The 27138-nt window shown below is 35.2% G+C and overlaps 1 protein-coding gene across 1 annotated transcript in view; it reads left to right on the forward strand.

Moving 5' to 3' along the window:
* Positions 1–27138, forward strand: part of EYS (EGF-like photoreceptor maintenance factor) — a 765389-nt gene that overhangs the window by 106746 nt on the left and 631505 nt on the right. Inside the window, exon 11 of the mRNA XM_085217834.1 lies at positions 8424–8528. Within this exon, the coding sequence (XP_085073960.1) occupies positions 8424–8528 (105 nt within the window). The remainder of the gene's footprint in view (positions 1–8423; positions 8529–27138) is intronic.

Genomic DNA, 27138 nt, shown 5'->3' on the forward strand with positions numbered 1-27138 from the left:
TTCAGTAGCTTTTTAAAAAAGTTTCATATTGATATGAAATTTTTATTATCTGTGTTGCTTTCCAGTTTTGTCTCCTTTTTGTTTAGAAGGAGAAAATAACATATGGGCTTTTAAAATATCATTGTGTTACTTTAAGCTTCTGTATTTCAGTGTGGATTTTTTTTTATGCCAAAAATACACATAACATTTAGAGTCTATCTGAGGAAGCTTTTAATTGTTTGTACTTTTAAGAAGTTATTCTTAAATTGTTTGGATGTTGTTCAAATAGTTTCATCTTTCTATGGTATACGGGAACGGTATGTCTTTTATGTTATTATTAAAGACAAGTCTTGAAGGGAAAACATGAAGTGGTGTGAAAATCTATCCTTATTACAGAAGTTAATTTAATTACTAATACAAATAATGTACAGAAAAGCTGATTAACACTCTGAATATAACAGAGATTGACTATGTTATTATATAGTTGCAAGAGCAAGGCATCAGCATGTCATGTTTTTCATTTGTGTTAGTATATATACTACTGTGATAGCTGTTAATCAAACTCGTAATATTATGATTATTCAAAAGCTTTTCTTAATATAAAAAAATGGACACAGAGAATGTCTTTGTAAAGATCTTAATAAATTGAAAGGTTGCATCCCCTTAGTTCCCTCTTTTCAAGTTTAGACCAGTCAGTTCCTTCATACTGCCCATAGAGAGATTTCCTAAATGTCTAATTCTATGCATCCTCAGTTACCTTAATATTCTATCTATAGAAAAAGAAAAAATGAATCGGATTTAAGAACTCAGTGGTGGAGTACGGAAAATAGAATGACATAGAACTTAAGTTCTCAGATTTGTATCAACTGTCAAAAATTCAGAAGAAATATGAGGTTTTATTCTGTTTAATTGTGATTCTCTTCATGATTCAACTTGTCTTTTGAAATATTTCCCCAAGAATGCAAATGAAATGTGGTATTTTGATATTTTTGCATGAATACAGTTTTTCAGAAAAATGTTAAAAGTATTGATTACAGTTTTATAAAATGGATATCATTCAAATACAGATATTTACATGTAACATGTATTATACTAAGTAAATATTCTTTCTAATTATCACCAGTTTTACTCTAATGTCTGAATATTTGAGAACAATATGAAGTTAAATTTATTCTTAGATTGAGACAAAATATTAGTTTTGCAGATATTCTAAAACATGTAAGAACAGTCCAATTAGTTCAGATGAAGTGTGAGGTTTGGATCTTCCGTCAGCAGAAATAAAACATTCATAGCTTAAACTACTGAAGGGTGCAGACTTCCAATGTCATAATCTTAGGAAGTTGCTGGTACTTTCAGAGTAAAGGAATATTCAATTAGGTTTCATCCTTTACTTTTTGAATAAAAATAGTCTGCTTATTTTATTTAGATCTCCAGTTACACTTCCCTGAAAATTTCAGAAAGTATTCATTTGCTAAAATAGCATGATTACTTTAAACAAAGTATGTTATGGTATTATTGCTAATGCAGCACTGCATGTACCTGCCGGGTTTCTAAGTCAGCACCTGCAGGAGATCCTAAGTTATATCTCTTTGCAAAGATTTTCAAAGTTCCCACAGAATGATCTGTTTCCCCTGTGTCATCAGTGCTCCTGCAGAAAACATAGCATCAGGCTATATTTACAAGAGTGACAGACTTTTCTGATATTTTTCTAATAATTTGTTAGGTATTTTAACACTGCAATTTTATATATGGCAAGGAACACTGTAGAGTCAAGGGAAGTAGACTTAGCTCATTATGAGATTTCACATTCTGCCTGTACTTCATAATTTGATGACACAAACAATGTAAATTGTAAATAGTAATTCAGACTGAAGCTATGATTTATTAAATAACCAATTGAATATCATGTTCTACTACTAATTATCTTTAGAAATGTTCTATTGATGTTAAACTTAAAAGCGTAAACCCAGAAAATATTTATACAAACATACTTTGATGATGAAAGTAATTTGTAGCTAATTAGTTCTTCTATCAGATATTCAAAGAAGTTTTTCATCATCAATTTCAAATGTGTAGCTAAATTAGCTGCATACTAAAAAAGATAATGCCTGCACAATGTGTCCAGCTTTTCCAGCTGTTTTCCTGTTTAGCATGCTCATAAAACATAATCTCACATTAGCCTTACAGATTCTTTTCTTCTCTCTGAATCATTTTAAAAAATACTGTTCAAATATTGCCTTCCTACTTGGAAGTCTTGAATTCTTAAATTTCCCAAGCAACTGTCAACAAGAAGTTTGAAGACAGGCCTTCTTCCAGGTGCAACGGTCAGTTTATTTTAGTGCCACTGTCAGGGCACATAACCACAAGAACTAGTTACTGTCAATAGATTACAGAATGTCCATCAATTGCTCTGAAGGTAATGCTTCTTATTTATTTCCACGGAAAATACCACAGATACAAAGAGCAAAACAGTACTATTTGATAGAACCAATTTGCAGCAACAGAATTCTATTGTTCTATATAGCCATCACCATTAGCTATAGATTTTTGCCACTGAGGAAAAAGAACCTGTATGCTGCACTTGTAAAAAACTACACCAGTAGAGGTAACCCGCTGTTTCAGAAGAGAAAGATTGTCTTCTTCACTGGTCTGACTCTGGAAATTTGAGCCTTCAACATAGTCAGCATTGCAATTTGTCAGAATTGCTGCTTTGTCCAGGTTCCAGGAAATCCAGAAGGATCACCCCTTTTCTATCCCAAAAGACAGTGCACATCACTTTACCCACTGAAGGCTGTGTCTTGAACCTTTTCTTCAAGAGGAATTCACATGTTGCCACTCCATGAAATACCATTTTGACTCTGGCTCATAGTGGTGACGTCACATCTTGCCATCAGTAATGGTGCGATGCAGGCAATTCTCACCTTCAGCTCAACAGGGCTTGACAAACTTCAATCTGGTGTTCTCTCTTTTCCTGCTTGAGCTTACACGAGACACATCTGAGCGCAAACTTTACAATATTCCAATGTTGCCAGCATCGTTTCCAATGCATTGAAGACAACATTCAGCTCAGTACACAATTCTGTGGCCATAATCTGTTGATTCATGCAGATGAGCTGGTTGAGACACTCTTCGTTTCATGGTGTGACAGCTGTACATGTCTGTCTGGAACATGATTTGTTTTCATGTTGTTTTTATTGCTGAAATGCTCCACCCAGCACCTCATTGTGCTCTCATCCTCTGTTGGGCCTCTACAAATGTTCAGCAACCATCAGTGAATGTTAGTGGGTGCAATTTCTTCTGCATGAAGGAATTCAATTACACACCTTTGCTTCATATGCATTTCCACATCAGGTGTCATTTTGTCCTACTGTCTCTCTGCTGCCATTTGTAACGCAGCAACAAAATATAACCAAATATAACCAAAGGTTTAACCACTACAGCCATGCCATCAATCTTTGTCTCTGACATCATGGGCCAAGATAATAGAATAGGAGGAATTACTTCTGTTCCTTTTATAAAATGCACCTTTACATTCACTACATGTTCTTTTGATTTGAGGAAGTATACTAAAACATGAGGGTTCTTCTAACTCAAGAAAAGAAAAGGAAAAAAAAAAGTTGTTATTTCTCTAGCCTTTTCTGAGGTGTACAGAATTTTAAAAACTGCACTTTTAACATTTAGTTGTTAAATCACATCTGTTAACAATACACAGTGGCTAGATAGCAAAAGTAGGAGGAAAACAAAACTGATGTGGAGGGGATAGTAATAGAAATCTAAGGAAGCTAATGTCTTAGATGTGGATGTAAAAAGTACTACTAGTTTAAAACAAACAAACAAAAACAAAAATACAGAAACCAGTGAACTGTTTAATGTATGTTCAGCTGAAATGTTTCAAAAATTTCTAAAGTATTCTGCAAGTATGAATAGCTAGAGGAAAGTTGTACATCAGTCAGTGATTTTTCAAATGTTTTTGTCAGTTACACAAAAAGTATTCTCCATGCTTGATAACTCAGATAAGGCTGAGTGGCATGTAATTGCTTCTTTGTCAACTGAAGTAATTTAGCTGTAATTACAGCTTCCAGTCATAAAAATCAACACTACTGTTATCAGAATAGGGATTTATTTATTTTTTTTCGAATTCCCTTTTAAGTGAGAAATGTAATTCACACACATTGAGTACAGCCACAAATAAATAAAAGCAAAATACCAGATTGTTTTGCACTACAGTGTAGAACATTGTGCATAACATTGTACCTTTATTCTGTAGCACTGGACTAGACATTTACATTCGGAATTAATTATCTAAATTTGAACTAAATATTTTAATGTATGGAGTGTTGCATTACAGATGAATACATTAAGAAAAAATTGTATTAATGAAGTCCTAAAAGAATGGTGGTAAATGTTGTGATATTAGAAATGAAATTCAGTTTCTAATATCACTAATAGGAAAATCTAAGCTATAGATCGAGAGATATTTTTTTCAAATAAACTCACAAAAAATAAATTCTCTTTCTCTGCATCCAATCATTGACTGAATCACTCCTTCCTGCTAGACTTCAGTGGGAGAATGGCTTTGACTCTTTTCCTAGATTTTCTGCACACAATTAGATTTTCTCACTTCTCCTCAGCACATCTAAAACTCGAGTGTTCCTCTCAAGCTTCAGATTTCTCCAGCCTTCATTATTTCATCATTCTCTCAGGACTCCCAGGCATTGTATTTCAGTCAAAACATGGCCACAGAATTAACCTTTTGGTTTGTTCATCAGTTTGTCATTTTGCTTTTAAATTCCTCAAAGGATTAACTTGACAAGTGCACACTATTTTTTGTTATTTTTTGGAAATACTGCACAGTTCACAGCTGTCCTCTCTATCTTTATTCCATTCTCTTATTTCCTACTATCCCATCAGGACTGCCAGCTTAATGATACCAATTTGTGGTACTGTTATAAAACTGTTATTTCTGTCTCTGCTTAGTGTTCATTTCATCCCCTAAGGACTATTTTCTTGAGGCTGAATACAGAATATTCCATATGGCATCCGATGTCAACATTTAGGGAACTGAATTTCACTGTAAGTGCTCAGCTGAAAGGTATAAAGCTCATTGAAGTTGAGATGCAATTGACTGGTACCCCAAATCAAATTCTCCATCTCTCCTGCTCCCTCTCTCCAACTGTACAAAATACAATACAATACAATACATATAAAAAGAGATGGTTAAGAGTTGTCCACATTTGTGAATGGGTTGATGCATACATCTTCAAATTATGGTACTCTACAGTTCACAAAGATACCTTTGATGCTGAAGAATCAAGAGGAACTTCCCTTAGACTTATTTAAAAAACAAATAATTAAACATTTATCCATTAGAAGTATGCCACAACTTAAAAGAAGTAAAAGAATCTGTTCCAGGTGTATTTTTTTCTTGCGCATACTGCATTTTACCTATGGTTTCTGGCCAGATTATTTACTCCTACAGGAAACTGTTCTACTCTCCACTTGTCTATGGAGAAGAAGAGGGTCAATGTATCTCCAGTGTAACTCTTAAAAGAAAATTACCTTATTCTGTGACAGTGGGAAAAGGTTTGAACTAGAATATATAAGAAAAGAAAACATTGGAATTAGATCCAAAAGGTTGAATATAGTACTGTTTCTTTTTCAGAACCACAGATAAACTCCACAAATACAAAAAGAACTTTAAAAATGTCTTATTTTGACCAATTCCAAATGTCTGTATTCCTGATGTCACAAAATCACAGAATAGTCAGGGTTGGAAGAGACCAAAAGGATCATAAATCTCCAACCCCCCTGCCACATGCAAGCCCACCAGCCACAACATTTAATACTAGACCAGGTTGCCCAGGGCCCCATCCAACCTGGCCCCGAACACCTCCAGGGACGGGGCATCCACAACCTCTCTGGGCAGCCTGTTCCAGCACCTCACCACTCTTCATAGTAAAGAACTTCCCCCTGACATCCAACCTAAAATCTTCCCTCCCTCAACTTAAAACCATCTCCCCTTGTCCTGCTGTTATCAAGCCTTTCAAAGAGTTGATTCCCCTCCTGTTTGTAGGCTCCCTTTAGTTATTGAAAGCCTGCAATGAGGTCACCCTGCTGCTTTCTTTTCTGCAGGCTGAACAAGCCCAGCTCCCTCAGCATTCTTCATAGGGGAGGTGCTCCATCCCCTGATCATCTTCGTGGCTCTCCTCTGGACCCTCTCCAACAGCTCCCTGTCTTTCTTGAACTGGGGGCTCCAAATCTGGACACAGTACTCCAGATGGGGCCTCATAAGAGCAGAGTAGAGGGGGACAATCACCTCCCTGTCCCTGCTGGTCACCTCTCTTCTGATGGAGCCCAGGAAACCATTTGCCTTCCAAGCTGCAAGAGCACACTGCTGGCTCGTATTAAGCTTTTCATCTATCAAGACTTCCAGGCCCTTCTCCACAGGGCTGCTCTCAAGCCCTGTGGTCTCAAGACTATTCCTCCCAGTCTGTGTGGATGCCTAGGATCCCTCTGGCCCAAGTGCACCTTGCCATGTTGAACCTCATCAGGTTCACCCAGGCCCACCTTTCTAGCCTGGGAATTCCCTCTGAATGGCATCCGTTCTTTCCACTGTGTCAACCACACCACTCAGCTTGGTGTCATCAGCAAACTTGCTGAGGGTGCACTCAATTCTGTCATTGATGTCATTGATAAAAGACGTTAAAGAGCACCAGTCCCAAGACAGACCTGTGGGGGATGCTGCTCGTTACTGGCCTCCTCCTGGACATAGAGCCACTGATGACCACCCTCTGTCTGCAACCTTTCAACCAGTTTCTTATCCATTGAGTGGTCCACCCATCAAATCCACATCCCTCCAATTTGGAGACAAGGACGTGGGGGGGACCATGTCAAAGGCCTTGCTCAAGTCCAGGTAAATGACTTCGGTCACCTTTCCCTTGTCCACCAATGCTGTCACTCCATCACAGAAGGCCACCAGATTGGTTAAGCATGACGTTCCTCTGGTGAAGCCGTGCTGGCTGTCTTGGATCACTCATTCCTCATGTGATCAAGCATGTCATTCAGGAGGATCTGTTCCATGACATTCCCAGGCACAAAGGTGAGACTCACCGGCCTGTAGTTCCCGGGGTCCTCCTTGCTCACTTTCTTGTAAATGGAAGTGACATGACCCTTCTTATAGTCATTCAGGACCTTATCTGACAGCCACGACTTTTCAAATATGATGGAGAGCGTCACAGCATGCTGGGCAACATTCAGCAGCTGCTGCTATCAAGCAGATTGTTCCTCGGTTTACTGAGTTACTTCTCTTCTTGGTCTCTATATATGTGTCCCTTTTTTTTCTTGAGATTTCTCAAAATATTAAGGCCAAAGCAGAGCATTGTTAGATGCAGGAAAAAACTAATAGGAGTCACTCTGACAATCAGTTTAAGTGGAGAAGGGAATCTCGATGCTACTATGGGCTTCTTCAGTGAAAGTTCTTTAGTTGATACGGAAGATAGCTTGAGTGGCAAAAGGCAGGTTTTGAGAGCTGATTCTCTTTGATACATATGATTGTATGAGAGGGCGTATATGTGTACTGAAGATAAGAGATCAAATATTTTTCTCAGTGCAAAGAACACAGGGCAATTTCAGAATTCTTTTTGTTTTTTATACTCTTCCATGAGATTTACAGAAAGATCCAGTTGCTTTATACTCTGATGGTCTATGATAGGCACTGAGCATATATTGTTACTTGTTTTTTTTTTTGCTTTTGTTTTTGTTTTTACCCACATTCTTGTGGCTGGAAATACCTTTCCCTGTTACAAATCAAGGCAACGCCTGTGTAGTTTACCAGTCTACATTTATGATTCTCACCACAGCTCTTAATTATTTCATTAACTAACATCTGCATTTTGTTTCATTAAATATTCTTCAGTACTTATTACCCTCTATCTTTGTATTGAATGGAGAAAGGAATATCTAGTATTCTGATGATTTTCTGCAGAACCTAGTTTGAAGTCTACTGTTACACTTAACTGTAAGTTGATGTTGGTCTGCTATTCATATGCAGTGACATTTTACCATTCTTTTTCAAAGGAGACAATGAGTGAACTGAAAGAAAACAACTGACAAAACTGAACAAAAATTGCCTGAATACAGTAATTTTGTATAATGGGAAAAATCTCCAGGATTGTGCATATCCTTAATAGGAAAGCTTTCTATTTTCACAACTGTCATGTTTTCAGTGGGCTTTCATGAAACTAATAAAGTAGAAAAACTAATGACGTAAAGGATGCCTATCAGTGTCTGCCTGTACTCAAGTAAGTATACTTTGTCCAGTGAGGTCAGCATTCAGACAATGACAGTCAGGTAGTCCTTTTCTATTATAAATATATCCCTATAATTTGAACAGGCCATCATGTTTATTTGTTTATTCATTTATTTATTTTAATACAAAATTACAGGAGAAACATGTACTGTTCATGTGAACGAGTGTATAGACAGACCCTGTTGGAATGGAGGAACCTGTGAAGAGGACATAAATGGCTTCAAATGCAATTGCCCTCTTGGTAGGTGCTCATATATATTTTTAGTACAGATGTTAATTTGACATTGTGTGTAAGTTCCACGTTTATAACTTATATGCTATGAAATCTCATATGGTTAAAGCACCTTGCTTGCATTTTGAAAGGTACAGATTTAGTTATTTAAACTAATGAAAATTAAAATCGTATCAGTGAGTGTCCATGATTTAACTATGACCAACTTAAATATATAAGTACAACAAAACTGGAGATTTCTAATTATTTTGTGTCTACTTATATATTTGACTTTATAGCAACACATTTATTGATGAAATCATACACTTTAGACAGTAAAATACTTTGAAATTTACAAATATCCAAAATCCTAGTCTTTGGAATCCAATTATGTTTGCTGCACTACTCACACCTAAAAGAATTGCACACTGATATAAAGTATGCATGAGATCAGTCAGGTTGCCTGAGTATGTGCATTTTGTGCCATTTGAGGTGCCCTTAAGTATCTACAATATTGCATGAGACTGGCAGATATGATGCTGGATACAAAAGACATGCCAGACAAGTCAGGCTGCAATTGAGCATACAGTGTAAATAAATAAATAAAAAGATAAACTATATAAACATAATGCAACAAAATAAAAGGAGAAATAAATGTGATGCTGAATATTTTATTAATGATATATGATGATAATATCGTATATCATGGTGATAATATTTTGCTAATGATATATACACTAAATAATTTGTGATTTTGCAAGTTGTTGTATGCATGTTAAGAAAACATAGAAAACAATGTGGTAGAAATTCCTGAGATTAGAAACCCTGAAGCTAAGATCAGTAGGCTTTCTCAAATTTTTATGAGCATAAGGGCCAAAGGAGGCTGAAATAGAGATAAAGCCTAATAAATTCACCTATAAATACAGATAATAAATTACTGATAAACTTTATAGAAAGGTTTTTGCTTTTGATATGTATATTCAGGCATTGTTACTGTGGAAAACAAGTTTAGAAAAATCTGTTTTTATATTTGTGTATTCTAAGAGGGCTTACAGAAGTACTGAGGTGTTTAGAAGAGAAATTGATAGAAATCTGTAAAACAGAAAATGTCAGAATGATGAAACATGTCTTCAGCCATTCCTCTTAAGCTAAACAATTGTTTTAAAAGCACTTTAAACTTTGTATCAAAAGAACTTTAAATGTTTCACGAGTAGTATTCAGTTGAATTTGGAACTGAAAACAATATTGTGCTACTTCTTCAAATGCAAGGCACTGTTTTTGTGTTTGTTGCTCATATACATGTGTATTCAAGTGTTACTGAATTAGGACTGTAGCTAAAACTTATCATAAACAATATTTCCTGTGTTCTTTTGATATGAGGATTTTCATATTCAATATAATGCTCTGCTATCCTCTGTTTAGTTCCCATTTGCTAACGCTCTTACATGGCGTGGAACTTTAGACAGAAGTATCGATCTTATACTTCTTTGCACAGATCTGAAAGGAAAATGCTTTTCACACAGTAGAACATGTCATTGATAGGAGAGCAAATTATTGTGACATTGTCTCAGTAACTCATTTGCACCTCCTTCTTTAGAGATACGAGACACTGTGAATTAAATGGGGCTCATCCAATGAAGTTTTATTATTATTTTTGGTGTGTGTATATGTGATTTGGATAATACATTGATTTGTTAGGAACAATGACGTTTATGTAGTAGACAAGAAAAAAATTAGAGTTTGATTCTACTGACTCCAGAAGTACTATAAATAGCAGTGATTCTTTGTCATTAACAAAGGTTTGAGTAACTGTCAGTGAAACAGAGGTGTTAAGTTATCCTTGAAGATAGTCAGGATTTTCTGTACTTGCATTTGCAGTACATTGCAGACATTAATAATGTTATGAGAAGCTGAGTTAGAGACAGCAAAAACTGGTAGTGGTGTACATACCTAACAATGAACTGAAAAGATGAGAGTTTTAAGCTAACTATTATATGAATTCATTCTTTGCTTGTGGGTAAATTAATTAATATCCACAGTTCATATTCTTGTGATGAAGCTGTAGATAAGCAAATGTCTCAGCGATATTGCAATGATTAAATAGAAAATAAAAATCACTGTATTACTGAATATATTTGCTGCTGCCTTGGTCCCAATAAGAGCATCAATTTGTAAGGTAGGGCAGCTTACTCTAATTAATCCTTAAGTGAAAAATAACAATTTATTCTTTCTTACTTTCATGCGAAAAATGTCGTATTTGTTTTCTGAGACAATAGATCCACTCAGGATATGGTCTTCAATAGCAGACTTTTAGCAAGCAGCTAAACAAATAATTTTAAGAAGTCTGCAGATTAATTATATATGTATTCAATATAAAGATGTAAGGGACAACAAAGTTTGGATATGCTCTAATTATCAGATTTTGTTAAATGAGCACATTTGGATCCACAACTGTCTTTCTGACCAGGCTACCATTAACCTCTTTTTTACTGACCATTTATGTTTGGAATACTTTGGTATCTATTAGACAGCTTTTATCTGTTCACTTTTCTGCTTTGCTCCCTGTTGTCTGAAACAATCTCATACTGTATCTTACTTTTAGGATCCTGATGTCTTTCCACAGAGACCTGTCAACATTATCAAATATGCTAAAAATAATGAACAGAAAGAGCTTTACACTGTATATGGTGGAGATTCTATTTCTGTTTGTACTAAAATTATTTTAGCCAGAATCATAACTCCATTTTCGTAAACAAAGCTTAGAATAACTGTGTTGGACAATAAATATGTCAGTAGCATGTCATGTAAGAAAGCACTGACATTACTTTTACTAAAAACTTCAAAAGTGGGTTATCATTAGGAGCATATACTTGGAATGAATTTAAAGTAATGATCTTAAAAATAATTTTTTTCTTTCAAATTATGCCATAATAGTAATGCCATTTATTTGGGGCTATTAGAGCATAAGTTATTTTGATGTACAGTTTAGAAGTAAAACGATGAATTTCCTTTTAGCTTAGGCTTAATAATGGAGGAATGCTGCAGAAACAGCAATTCCTGAATCACAGAGTTGGAAGGGACATCTGGAGACCATTTGGTCCAAGCCATGCTCAAGCGGGACACTCAGAGCAGGCTGCTTTGAACTATGTTAAGGCAGCTTCTGAAGATCTCCAAGGAGGAGATTGCCTCTGGCAGCCTGTGCCAATTCTCTGCCACCTACAAAATATAGAACTGTTTCCTGGTGAAGACAGAGCCTCTTGTGTTCTAGTTGTCTCTGGCTATCCCTGAAAAAATCCTGGTTCCGTGTTCTTTGCCTCCACCCTTCAGGTATTTGTACACATTCATAATATCCTCTCTGAGCCCTTTCTTCATCAGGCTGAACAGTCTCAATTCTCTTAGGCTCTTTTCACAGGAGAGGTGCTCTTGATCTTCTTGGTGGCCTTGTGTTGCTCTCTTTCTAGTATGACCATGTCTCTCTTGGATTGGGCTAAGGGCAGAACAGAATGCAGCACGTTAGGTATGGTCTCACCAATGTTGCATAGAGGGGGAGGATCACCTCTCTTGACCAGCTGGCAATACTTTGCCTAATGCAGCAAAGAATACCATTAGCCTTATTAACATCAAGGGCTAATTGCTTTTAATGGTCAACCAGGACCTCCTAGGTGCTATTCTGCAGAACTGCTTATCAGGTAGCAATTCTCAGCATGTCACAGAATCAGAATTGCTCAGGTTGGAAAGGACCTTAAAGATCATCAAATCCAACCATGACCTAACCATACTACCCTAACTAACGAACCTCTGCTAAATTATGTCCCTGAGCACCACATCCAAATGTTTTTTTAAACACAGCCAGGGATGGCAACTCAACCACCTCCCTGGGGAGCCTATACCAGTGCTTAACAACCCTTTCAGTAAAGAAGTGTTTCCTGATATCCAATCTAAACTTACCCTGGCACACCTTGAGGCCATTTCTCCTCATCCTGTCACCTGTCACCAGTAAGAAGAAACTAACCCCACTCTCGTCCTGGTGCTTGGGATGATTCCTCCTCAAGTGCAGGACTTCTTTCACAAGATTTTGGTCAGCTCAACTCTCCAACCTGCCAAGGTCATTCTGGATGGCTACATGGCTCTATGGTGAATCAGCCATAAACCTGAATATTTTGGAAAAAAAAAAACCTTCTTTTTATCTTATACATCTTTTTAAAGCAAAGTTGATGTAATGGTATGATTTTTTATTATTAAGATATATATGTATATAAATACATATACACTTTCTAATGTGATTACACATGATGTATAGTGCTGTGTCTGGAAATGCATAACTGCCCTGATGAGAATAAATGAGAAGGTGAACATGATGGATTAAAGGTTTGAAGGGCTAGATTCTTTACTGTACTGTATGATCTAGGTGTTTGGTTGAATTTCAAGAAAACAAGATAATTAGTATGACTAAAAAGCTAGTTCATTAACCCAACAAGCAAACCATGCTAATAGTTAAATTGCTTCTGATATTGAAGCAAGCTCCTTCAGATATTGCATCTCTGTAAAGGACTATATTTAAGAAGAATGAAGTTACAGAACACTTTGCAATCAGCTGGAGTTAAGATAATTCCATCGTCAGAGTGGAGTTATAGACTGATCAAGCTACTTTTGAGTGAAATTACTGGCCTTTCATTTCTGCTTTAATTAAATAAGAGTTTGTAGCATGAAGTGTGCAAGGAATGAGAAAGGAGAGCTCTGCTTTACCAGGGAAATCCTCCACGTGTTCCAGTTTGTCATATTAATGTTCATATAAACTTTTAGGATAGATCATATTTTTTCAGAAATGTTAATAGATTAAGTGTGAACAATTTCCTATTTTCTCCACCTAAAATTCAAAATTTGGTATCTTTTTTAACAGTGAAATTACAATGATTAAAAAAAACTTTCCCGTGAAACTGAGGTAAACTAACATTTCATATCCGTGCAATTAGAGAATGCAGCCAAAATAATTTTCTTACGATACTGATGCTTTGCAGTTTATTAAATATATTTATTATGTCTCAAAATAAATATTTGAATTTAGTGCTGCATCTGCACTAGGAGCTCAGATGCTTTTTTTTTTGTCATTTTGAGACTACTCAAAAACTAGATTCAAAAATAAATATGGTTTGAAGTTTTACTAAGCATATTAATTAAATTTCATGTGTTTTTAATGACTAATGACTTAATGACCATCTCAGTTTTAACCACTCTAGACTATTAAAGAAAAAGCTTATTTTCGTCAGTAATAAAAGATTTCAAAATTGCAAACAAATTTGCAAAAGTGTAATCTTGTTATGCAAAATTGCAAGTTATCTACTTTCACTGTTACATAAATCATATATCAGTATGAAAATTCAATACTGTCAATGGTTTACGGGCTGTTTTGGCCCGGTTCCGTGACTAGCAGGGCAGAGGGATCTGCACCTCCAGAAAAGGGAAACAGGGGACCCCAAAAATCATTGAAAACAGCAGCAACGATCTGAGGTGAAACAAACTAATTTACTAAATATAGTAAATTAGTAAATTATAGCAAAATATAATGAGAGAAGGTGTCTGAAAGGTGGATAGGCCTCACCACAACGCTGAGGTGAGAAGCGCAGATGGAGAAGCGCACATGAGGTGACCTTGCCAGGAGTTATGTCTCCTCGCTGACCGCAGAGCCCCCTGGGGAAATGTAGTTCTTCTCCTCTGGACAGGCACCCGGAACTTGAGCATCAGCAGTCAAACTCCCAGTGCATTACATGATGTTATGATGTGGAATACTGATAACCAAAAATCATAAAACCGTGGCAAATACAAGCCTTCCAAAATAAAATCTAAATCATTGGAATATTTGTGTATTAAAACAGTGAATAATACTGGAATAATATTTACTTATTTAAAACAAAATAATGTTTCCAACCTGAGCAGTTCTATGATTCTATGCAATATGTCTTCCGTGAAATCTGTTTTAACTCTGATACAAAGGTACAGAATCATAATTCCCTCCATTCTTTCATCCAATAAATAAATACAATTTAGAGGACTTTAACTTTTTTTTTTAAATAAGAAAGGACATACATTCCCTTCAGCTGTACAAATTTAACCTACTAAAGAAATAATAAATAAGAGAAATAAGAGAAAAGTTAGCACACTTCATATCTGTTCTGTTTCTGTTGAAATCAGGCAAAAAAAGTCTGAGCATGTAAACAGAAATCCACGTGTATTTGTGGAGAAATGTCTTTAGTATAGATTTTAGTTCCTTATGATGCTAAAACAAGATTAATAATCTCTTTTTTCTAGAAAAGAATATTTAGTGTTTTTGTATATGAAACCCAATCATATGAACATCCTATAAAGCAGTTCAATATAGCTTTAGAAGAATTATCTTCCAGAACTGGTGGGATTCTTATTATTTTTTAAAAATTACTGGTTACTGCTGATATGGCTGTTGGTATATTCTGATGAGTCTTAGACCTTATACAGGAGATATTACAAGATCTTTTTTACAGTTGAACTTTGTCATTTTAGATAATAGTATTTCTATTTAGCTGATGAACAGTATCGATTAATTGTGGTGTATGATTATCTACCATGAATTTCTTCAGCGTTTTTGTTTTTTTTTTTAATATATTTAATTTTAATATAATTATACTATATTTTTAATATAATATAAAGACTACATCCTCTGAGAAGGGCACCCTTTTCTGGGGAATAGAATATACCAGTTGAATTTCAGCTCTTTATATTAATTCCTTTCTGAAAGAATAGCTTCTGGAAAAACAGGTAAGCCTAATAATGATCTCTACCTCTTACTCATTATATGAACTATTATGGGCACTGCATTGTGTGACAGATACTACATTTCTTGTGCAAAGGCAAGTTTTCAGTTCTTGAATCTGGAATGCAAAAACTAGATATATATTTGAGAAAGCTGGAAATTCAGTGACAAGAAACTGAGGTGCATCATATTCATTGCTTATGTTTTATATATCTAGGCCAGAAAGACTAAGACTGGATTGTGCAAAGTGTATTGTGTGTAAACTGACAGATGTTGGCAGTGGAGGGTCTGCATGGGAGGGATGAGGACTACCTTGTGCTGGCTCCAGAGTCCCAGAGCAAGGCACAATTAAGCCCAGTGGCCTAATTTCTGCTGGGGAGAAATATCTGCATGTTTCATTAATGATGAGAAAACGTCCAGCCATAACTACAAGTACTAAGGAAAACATGATACACAATACAACTATGCCTCTGTGGGATCTTTTACATCACTAACAGAAAAATTGATCAGTATTCCAAAGTTAGTGTACTAAAAGCATAAAATAAGTCTGTCCTCATCAATGAAAGGAGTGACAATGATTTCAGTGATGGTAAGTACACACACACAATTTAGCATGTGATACTGAATCTAATATTATCCTGGCTCAGCACAGAGAGATTTCAGTTCTTCATCAGATCTGTCAAGAAACCCAAAGAGCATATAACTTTACTAACTCAGTATAGTATTTGAAGCCATCATGTGCTCCAGGATTTGTTGAGATTGTTGTGGCCGCAAAACATTTTAGCTAGCAACAAATCAGGATTTTTAGAAAGAAAATATTTTCAGTGGACAGTGATAGATCTGTTCTTGTTTTGAATAATAACATACACATTTGCAGAAGTTAGGCATTTATTGCCTGTGTGTTTTACTGCTTTGTTAATTCATTGTGCATTATACTTTGTGTGTCCCAGACTTCTGTTCATTTTTAAATTATCTCTCTTCTTTTTTTATTGTCATTTTGATAATTCTATTGCTCATTAAATTATTGTTACTTTCTTTGCCTTTGTGTTTGTTCTTTTCAGAAGATGTGTAAAAGTTGGCCTTTCTATTCTTCTCTCAGTGGTACTTAGTACTTATTTTGCTTGATATAATTAATATTTAGAAACACTTATTTGTGGAAGGTACACTCATGCAGACTAATTAAACTTCAATTTCTTGCAGGCAGGCCAGTTAGCAAGCATTTTTTTTCTTTTATTTTTTCATCTGAATATTAGTATTCCTTTTCTGATTAACTTGGTAGTTACTTGTTTACTTTACAACTCCTTTCCCTTTACTTTCGTAGATGAATCATCTTAACTGACTTTTTTTACTTCACATGTTACATTTAGGGTAAAATAAAGTAATTTCAGTAGTTCAAAATTCTGGGGACTGTTTATCCATGTTTTCTTTTTCCTTCATTTCACTCCAGGCAAAATTTTGTCTGGAATGCTTTTTATGGAGAGAGTGACTAATGCATCTTTCTCTTATAAAATCTTTCAGCTTGCTGAGTGCAGGAGTAAAATGGGAGTTTTCATTTTTTTATATTTCAATATAGATGAATATGCCATTAGTTATTGACTACAATCCAAAAAGTTCTTAACATAGCATTTTGTTCTGAGAAATATAAAATCAAAAATGACTTGAGGAAGATAAATTTATTTAAAGAACATAAATATTAAGCAGCAGCTAAATAAAATTGTAGTAACAAAAAGATTAAAAACCAGCTGTTTCCATGACAACCTCCTTTCCTGGATTTTCAAAAAGCATTTCTGCATTATTCCCGTGCCACTCATCATTTTCATTGTATGTAATTTCAATGGCTAGGTATTTCTATTTTATCTTTATAAAAAGATCAGATTAAATACATGATAGAAGATATTTATTTACTTTTTTTATAGTAGTGCAAGTGAGACCTGACTTCCATTAAAGAACTCCATACTACGTACTTTATGTATGCTTGTATTTTTGCTATAGGCATTAACCTGATCGAGAAAGTTCAATAGATCTTGTTTTGTTTTTCTTTTGCTTTACTTCGATTGGTTTTAAGTATAGTTGTCACTGTTATGAAAAAACTAATCTGAAAATGGTTAAATATAGTAAGTATTGCCTTTCCTATTTTTTAATTACTAAGGCAAGAGGAACAGAGGTGGGATGAACATTTTATTAGAGGTATCAATCTCTTGTACCAGAGCTTAGGCTAAGAAAGCTTAGATTTAGAAAACTGCATTTTAGACAGCGAAATTTGGAAGTAGATGAAATGAGATGAATCCTAGCTGAGAAGTTTGGGATGAGATGAGATGAATCCCAGCTGAATTGATTTTTTTTTTTTTCTATCACCAGAAATACTGCAGTAAAAGTGAGTGGTCCTCAGTCTTAGTCTGACACCTTTTTACCATCTTTATAACTCAATTTTGGGGATAGTATTTTTGATTTACACACTTTTCTACTATGTTTTTCTCATTGTACCTTGAGGTTTTCAAATGGGGTTCATCTATTTTAATACAGCACAATTATTTTTAGATCCTGACTAGATCTTAAAAGGAGAAGTGGCAATATGTGTATGTACTAGAACTAAATGTGAATCCTTACAGACATAAAATTAAGAAGTTATATGCTCTCAGTTAGATATTTATAAGGACTGATAAGATCCCCTCTTAATTATCTCTGCTCCAGGCTGAACAGTCTGAGGTATCTCAGCCTCTCCTCATATGGGAGATGCTTCAGGGCTCTAACCGTCTTTCTGGCTCTTCACTGAACTCTCTCTAGTAGTTCCCTGTCTTTCTTCACTCAGGGAGTAAAGAACTCAACACAGTACTCCAAATGTGGCCTCACCAGGGCAGAGTAGAGGGGGAGGATCACCTCCTTTGGCCTGCTGGCCATGTTTCTTTTCAATGGATCTCAGGATATTGTGGCCCTTCTTGGCCACAATGGCATACTGCTGGCTTATGGCCAACCTGTTGTCCACCAGAACACCCAGGTCCTTCTCTGCAGAGCTCCTTTCCAGCAAACGTTACTGAAGTCACATAGGAACTGAGGGTATCTGTCTGAAAGTTAGATTTTGTTCTAGTAATCTTTAATAGGTTAGTGCATTCATATTAAGTGCTGGGATTTCTTTATCTTGGCAAAATATGGAAGTCAAAACTACAGTTGCTAAAATTTTCCAAATGATTTGGGGAAGATATAATTTATATAACATTTAATGTTTGTCCTTTAAGTATTCTCTGCTAGTGGAGGCGTAAGTCTTCAAAATACATAAGTTTTTTAATTCTTATACTTATGTTGTACTTTATTTAATTCCTTACTCACAAACATCCTAATCATCTGCCATTGTAGACCCAGTTATCTTAATCTTCTGTGTGGAAAAAAAATCATTATTAGATTTCTTAGGAAAATTTATTTTGCTCATATATAGTAAATTCAAAAAATAAATCTCAAACAAACGTCTTGCTTATTTCTTCCTACCTCTTTTGCACTCTGATTCAAAGCTTTTATGATGCAATATATAGAAGTTTAATTACTGTATTCAAAAGATATGACTTGACCAGGACTGGGCTAAGTTTAATCTTTATTCCATAACATACCCAAATGTTTTGTCAGCCAGCTCTTTTGAGCTTGTGCCTCAAATTCTAGTTTTACAATAAGCATGATAAGAGTGACACAAGCCAGCAACTGGTTGGACTTAGTTTTACCTAGGATGGACAGAAATTCATGAGTCCAATTTAAATATTAACAATTAGCACACAGCTCAGAATTTTATGGTGATAGAGGAGAGAAACAATAACTCTTAGGACTCATTTTGCTTAATGTTTTAAGTGTTTACCAAGTGCTAAGTCATGATCCAGAAATGCTTCTGTTTTTTTATCGCTGTTGTAGAAGTCATTAGGAAGACAAGATGTCCACTGGATAGCATAAATCTGTGCTGTAAATATTTAAGATTAGTAACACAAATCCTGTTCCCACTTGTTAGCTAAGCAACTCTTGCTCTTCTCTCTCAGATCTTGTAGTTAGCTGTTCTTTTCTTTCAAGAACACGTTGTTAAGATTTATTTATGTAACGGGTTTATTCCCACCATTTTCATCTTGCTTAAACTTGACTGTATATTTAAGATAGAGAAACGTGGTACAGAAAATATTCTGTATCACTGAGAGTTGAAATACTTACAGCAGTGATTGCATATTTGGGTGTTAAGATATCCTTATCATAGGCCATTAGTTTTTTTACATTTAATGTAATAAATCTATAAGAGCAGTTCCAAAAGCAGTGCCTATTATTTTATATTGGACCATGATGTTAGTAGAGAGTTTTGGTGTTGGTAGCTGGGAAAGTGCTCTATCAAGCAGTGTTATTGTGTATTTTGTATCTGTTGTAATTTACATAGAAAAGGAAAAAAAAAAAAGGCATTGCTTTCTGAGCGAGCTAAGTAAATTTAGCTGTGTAAAATATACGTATCTGTCTGGACCCAATGACACTGCTCCCTCACATAACTCCCTTACAAGTCAATGAAAAGAAAGAGTGGAGCAGTGTTGTATCTTAACCAAAAGAAGCAGGAGAGCTTTTTGCTTATTTTTGATCTATTAAAACAGTATCTTTTGAGCACTGGTAACCATGGGACATCCACCACCTTGCTAGGAAGTCTGTTTCAGTGTTTGACCATCCTCACAGTAAAGAAATTTTTCCTAATGCCCAGTATGAACCTCCCCTGATATAACTTTGTGCTATTCACTAGCATCCTGTCATCCTCCCAGGTTACCAGGGAGAAGAGAGCAGCACTTCCCACTTCTCTTCGCCTCCTAATGAAGTTGTACGGAGCAGTAAGATGACAGACTATTCAGATTAGACAACCCAGGTGTTGTCAGCCTCTTGGCCCCTTTTCCAGATTTGTTGACCTCCTCTGTATCCTTTCAAGTACCTTAACATTCTTTTTTTATTGTGAAGTCCATAACAGTACACTGTATTCAAGGGGAGGCCACAGCAATGCTAAATATTGTGGGAGAATTACGCCTTTTGACCTGCTGGCTATTGCGTGCTTAAAGCATCCCAAAGTGTGGCTTTGCCATCTTGGACAATGGAGCACACTACTCTCTCATGCTGAGTCTACTGTACCTAGTATCCCCAGATCCCTTTCTGCTGAGCTGCTCTCCAGCCAATCATCCATCCATTGGGAATGCAGTAAAGTGAGACATATCATTCCATCTGCCAAACCCAATGTTTTCCTTTGTTGAACTTCATGCCATTAATTGTCCAATGCACTGATGTATCTTATATCCCTATGCAAAGGCTCTAATTCCTCCAAAGACACAATAGAACCTCCAAGTTTAGTATCGTCAGTGAACTTAGTAAGGATGCCTTCCAATCCTGCATCAAGATAATTGATAAAAATGTTGAAAAGGTCTAGCTCTAGAATTGAGACCTGGGGAAAACTGCTAGTGACTGTCCACCAGCCAGATGCAGCCTCATTGACTGTAGCCCTTAGAGCTCTAACACTGATGACTTCATCACCCAGAGTATCATGAACCTGGCTATTTCACAGTTGAACGATTGTTCAAAAGGATGCCATAAGGGACTAAAATCAAGAAAAGCTATGTCTCCTGCCTAATGAATTCTTAATTTTTAGACGTTTATTTCTCAAGGACTGAAATCCCTTTTGAATTCTATGCTGTATTAGAAGAAAAGAATTAATAGTAAAGATTTTTAGTCATTGGAGCACAAAAACTCAACTTTCAGTTTCCTGAAATAAATAGAAGTGGCACTTTAATATTTATGTGGGTTTTTTTTTTGAACTTCAAATTGATCAGTTTATTTAGTATTGGGTTGTCTTTTTTTCTTGCATATATACGCTTAAAATCATTGCATAAGATTTTCTTCTAAAAACTACTTCATATGCAGTTTAACTTAGAAGAAAATCAGGCTAAACATACTATATTCTTCAAGTGCTTAAGCATATCTTAGTTACCATTTTCAAACTTTAATTTCTAACCAAGTTATAACAAACTGTCTACAATTTTGCTGTTGTTTATGCAGTAGTATTGATCAGATAAACACAATTGCTAGCTGTGTGTATGATGAATCAAATAATTATTTATTCTACACAATGAAATCTCTGGAAATCATTAGTTATACTAAATGTCTTCAAATTATTCATTTTCTATGGAAGAATTAATATATTTCAAATCATCAAAAGACCAATCATTATCAGTGAGGCTTGATTACAGAGTAAAATGCACACAAAATGTCTCCAGCCAAAAGAATCCTAAAAGCTGTGAGAGAAATATTACTACTAAATTAATTAGGTTTCTTGAAGAATTGCCTACTGTCATGTTGAAACTGGTATTTAGCTTTTTATTCTTTCTATCTAAAATGCCATGTGGCTTAGCTGATTTTCAAATTAATATGACAGTAGTTGGAAAGATCTCACCAGCTTTTCATTCTGTTCTACAAGACACTTTGAATCTATTTAAAATGCTGCTTTACTTGAAGCATTTCTTCAAGAAATTAGTCAATAGGTATTAACCCAGATGATCACTGTTCTGAAATATACACTTCCCTCCTCCATTCCTGTCCACTAAAAATGTCACCAACTCCAATAATGCTAGAAGGAGGTTAATTGGTCATGAAAGACCAAGTAATGCAGTACTGTTCCTAAGAAATTTTTTTTCTTGCCTCATCAGTTACAGATTTAATAGCTGTATGTATTTTCAGAGGGAAAAAAAATACTGTATTCAACAACTGGGTGTAACTACAGAAGCACTATTAAATTAAAAAGACTTCAGAAATTCAAGGTAAAATCTTGACTCTGTCGATATGGAATTTGCCTACTTGTTTACAATGAACCATGCATTTTCCAAGGTGAGCATAGCTTAGAAAGGAACATACTTTATGAACTACTTGCTTTGGAAGCACTGAAAAAATAACAGAATGTTACATTGTTGCCTTAGGTGTCAGACTGCATTCAGTTCTTTCAGTTCTGTATACCTTTTTCTAGGAAAAAAAAAAAAAAAAAAAGTCATTTTAATAGTGGAAAAATACAAAACTATTTGAGAAGACAAATGCCTTTTAGTCAAAGATAAAACAAATAAAACAATGCTACTATGGCTTAATTTTCCTTATTTCATAAAATACGATTTCTGATTGTATTTCCATGATCAGTCATAGTCTTCATGTTTCAGGACATAATATACTTCATCTTCTGAGTCTCATAGATACATCTTGGAAACGAAAGTAAAGCTGTCTCAATAAATCTGTCTCAAGCTGTTTTAATAAAATGATTGAAAGTTAAAGTTTAAATGCTAGCCCTGACAAAATGACAGAAGTAAATGCTATACTTACCCTAGAGGTAAAGAACTTGTCTGAATAAACAACGTAGAACAATTGAGAGCATAGTCTAGGAAGAATAAAGAAAGCCAAGGGTGTAGACTTGAATAAAGAGTAGAGTTATGGACAGCAGAGACAGCTGAAAGAGAATGGGTGGAGAAGACAGTCATCAGTGTGTTAACTCTGGAAATACATGCATTTCATTTGTAAAAGGTACTAGAGTAGGGGAACCAAAACAACATTTATCCTCAGAGACCAGAGAAATTGATGTGACCACTTTCTGATAATTTATGGTCCTACTCTTGATGCAAGGTTGGAACAAGACGATGTTCAGCAGTTCCTTCTGACCTAGGTTTTTCCATTATTCTATACCACCAGCTCCATCTAGACACAATTGTATATTGCCTATAAGTAGGACGAGGACTACTTTTGCGTATATATCAAAGCCTCACAAAAGTGGTCTGATCTGTAAGTACACAGTACTTCTGCTTCCCTATTCTTGATTTTAGAAAGTAGAGACACAACAGATTATTTCAGTAGCATTTCCACGTATATAAGGAAGACCTATCAAGAGTAATTGGGTGAGAGAACCCTCAAATGGACACGCAACATTTGCTGTCAGTTTTGGTAGTGTTATCTGATCTGCAAGGAATGTCATACAGCACATCAATTCTGACATCTGCAATGCATTGTAAGATGTATCTTTTCAAATTTGTTAAGTCACAATGACTGTGTATCTTACATTTGACACGATATGTCTGATATGACATTACTAAATTTATTGTTTCTAAAATTAATAAGTTTTTCATATCAGAATAGAAGCAAAGTAAACACAAGGGAATGCTGTAATTTCACAAAACTGGCAACTTGTTTAGCTTTAATCAAAATGACAGGAGTGTTTACAAAAAATACTATCATGACTATTGTTTCAGAGAGCAGGTGGTTGTTTAGCAATATTTCACTAACAAGATTGGAGATTGTCAGAGATTGTTTCTTTCCAAATATTGTTTTTCAGAATTCATTGAATACTAGTTTTTTAGAATTTATTGAGTAGTAGTTTTTTGTTGCTGTTGTTTTGAAAATGACCACTTGTTTCCAACTACACTACCATTCATTATTCACAGTCAGCCCTGCAGTCTAAGTGTTTTCTGAATGTTCTCTGAGAACTCACATTCCCGTAGCAGTTGGCTGAAATTGGTACACAGTGTCTTTTATGTTACCTCTTAAAAGACATTTTGTCTGTATCAACATACACAGATACCACTATATCCAGGTATGTTCTAAAATGCATTCCTGGATGCAGTTTATTATTGAAGACATATTACGAAACAAATTACTATGTAAAAATAGTGAAAAAGAAATACTTCTTTCCAAAGGTCAGTCAATTGGACTCAGAATACCTATAGTAGCAAATTCATAGTATTTCCTACCGTGTTACTTTTATTAATTTATGTAGGGATAGGCATTAGCAGATACAGCATCTTCTGACCAGTTGTAGATCATCCAAGAAAGGCAGAGATCACAATCTGGTAACAAAGAAGGAATTATTTACTCCCTTTCTGAGGATCAAGACTCACTAAACACTACAAAAGAAGCAATCTCCTAGTAGAGATGCTTCCCTTGTGGCAGCCAGCCCTTAAATGAGTTTTGGGAGGAGTGAAGCCATGGTCCACCCCTTTGGGTCACACACAGATGGATCGCTTCCACTTGTGCTCTCAGGGCAGTCTATGTCCCTTCACCAGGTGCTCAATCATTTGCTGTGACCTAATGGTTCCCATACAACTTGTTACACATTAGTTCATTTGTTAAATAACTAGGATACCATTTTCATGAAAGCATTAATAAAATAATGATGTTATTTTAGAGAATAATTTGCAGGCTTCCTATTTATACAACACATAAAATTTATGTTCCCTGTGTGGTGTAATAATTGTAAAAGAAATTATAAAGTTATTGTACATTTGCAGAATGAATAAATTCAAGAAATATCAAGTTGAGAATTTTCAACAGAGCTGTATACTACATTCAATGGCAATGTATTGTTTGTTGCTCTCATCAAACAGTTACCACTATTACATATTTTAGAATACATGGGCTAGCCCTCTATGTTACTGATATCGAAATATAAAATATACATTTTTAAATTTACCTCAGTTTAACATACAAAATCAATTTTTCTAGTTTCTAGCTAGTCTCCCCATTAAAATGTCCTCCTCTTGCAGGGATACTTGCATATAGGCAGTAGGAAGGTATTTTATAGATCTTCAAAGTAAGATATTGAATTTTATTTTTTTATTTTTAATAAAAGAGTAATTACAGTATTTTGGTAGTCTAATGGCGCTACTATCTTGCATATATGCACCTTTAGATTTTATATTTTGGTTGATCATCATGCATGACCTAAAAATAACACCATGGTTTTATCATACTGTAACATATTTAAAATCAATCAGAATAAAACTAAGTTGAGAAGATAAGATTTCATCTCATAATAGGGATAATGAAAATCTCATCACTGCTGTTCAGCTTCATTGTCTGAAAGAAATCTCTCTTTGTTTGCACAAGATAAAAGTTAGAAAAGCTATTTTTAGAAGTTAGTTATTGAAATTCAAGCTATTAACTAAAACATTCATTTATTTTCAGCAAAATGCCTAACATTTATTCTAGCACAGAGCTAAAAGAGAAAAAGCACAGAGAATAATCTGAAGGTGTTATTTCTTGTTACACTGTTATAGGTAATTGCAGCAGAAATGCTAAGTCATAGTCTGAACCAGTGATTGAGCACCTGGTGGAAAGGCAGGGCCAACCCAGCTCAGGTGTATGCAATGGAGCTGAGTGACTGGAAAGGATGAAGCCAGGATCCACCTCTTTCCAGACCTTATTTAAAGGTTGGCAGTGGAGGCAAGAAGGTGTTTTGCTGGAGATCCCTGCTTATGTGAGGCCTTCTAAAGGTTTTCTTCCTTCATTTCTGTCTCTGTTGTACATGGACTTGTTCTCATTTGCTATAGCCTAGGATTATGCTACTCTGCTACTATTGCTGTACTTTTTGTCCTAACATAGCTTTGCATCAATGTCGGCTATATTTAAAAATCAACTTTATTTGGTATTGTTTTTTAGTAGTGATTGTGCTATGTACAATATAAATACTATATACAGTCATTTTGTGCTACGGACATAAGATGAAGAGAGAGTAGCAATCATAAAGAATATGATATATCAATATAATCAATATATCATAATCAATGTGAGTAATTTATTCAGTTCATTCTACACTAAGCTATGGTTGTTTTGTATTCTAACTGTACTTCTCTGACTATGTATTTCTGAGAAATCCAATAAATAGGCTAGCAAACTAATATTTACCATTGTCTAAATTGAGAAGTATGTTCCTAATTAAAGGAAACAACTGAGTTGTGGAATGTTTTCTCTCCGTTAATGTGAAGTCAGAGACATTTTTTCCTACTTCCATGTGCTCTATTCCTCCTTTTCTAAAGGGTTATGAAAGGAAGTTGTGAAATAATGCCTCATCTGAGATAATAGAGGAGGAGCAATAGTTATACTGTGGCTGATTTAAAATACATAAAACAAATAAAAGGAAAACACAGGAATATTATAGTTGAGAAAGAAAAAGTAATTAAGGTGAGTATTTGTTCCACATACAAAATTGGCTTTTTTAATAGTTTATCAGACAAGTTACATCTATTATGTCTATTGATACTGTACCTTCTGCCCCAAGGGCGTTCTCCATCAGAAAACCATCAGGTATTCACCAGGAATTCTCTGTGATAATAATTGCTCAGAGTTGACCAGGCCAGCATGTCTTCCCAGTGCTCTCTGTACAGCCTTTCTCATTCCAGTGTCTCAGCTCAGGCCATTTCCCACTCTGACCAGGAGAAGAACTTTTTCTGTTCTTATAGGGATATAGAAAATTAGCGAAGCAACCAAAGGCAATCCAATCTCCTATATGTAATGACGATGTCATAGAATGGCTTGGGTTGGAAGGGACCGTAAGTATTAGCTAGTTCCAACCTCCTTGCCATGGGCATGGTTGCCATCCAATAGATAATGTAATAAATATATAGCACAAAGTGTTTTTTAAGGACTTTTTTGGAACAGGGTGCAGGGTGAAGTGATGTTTATATTTTTGTTAGTTTGTGTAAGTTTGCAACTTTCTTCTCCTTATGTTTTGATCTTGGGAATATAGACAATGAACAGTACAAACCAGTGCACTGAATCTATAGCACTACAGCACATATATAGGCTGTCATGGTAATGCTAGTTCACTCAGTTTAATCAAGACAGGAAAAAAAAATTGTGTTCATAAATCTTCCGCTGTTTGGACTATTGGTCATAATTTTATTGTTATTTTATTATTACAGGACAATTGAGAGGTAGGGTGCATTACTTGCTATCAGTTTGCTACAAACCAAATTCTTAGACAACTTGACCATGAAATATTTTTCTGTTTTGAGTTGGAGAGAGACACTTTAATCTTTCAAGTACTACTCTGAAGAAAAAAGAAGGCGA

The sequence above is a fragment of the Meleagris gallopavo genome, chromosome 2 (assembly GCF_905368555.1).
Source record: "Meleagris gallopavo chromosome 2, MGAL_WU_HG_1.1, whole genome shotgun sequence".
NCBI lineage: Eukaryota > Metazoa > Chordata > Aves > Galliformes > Phasianidae > Meleagris > Meleagris gallopavo.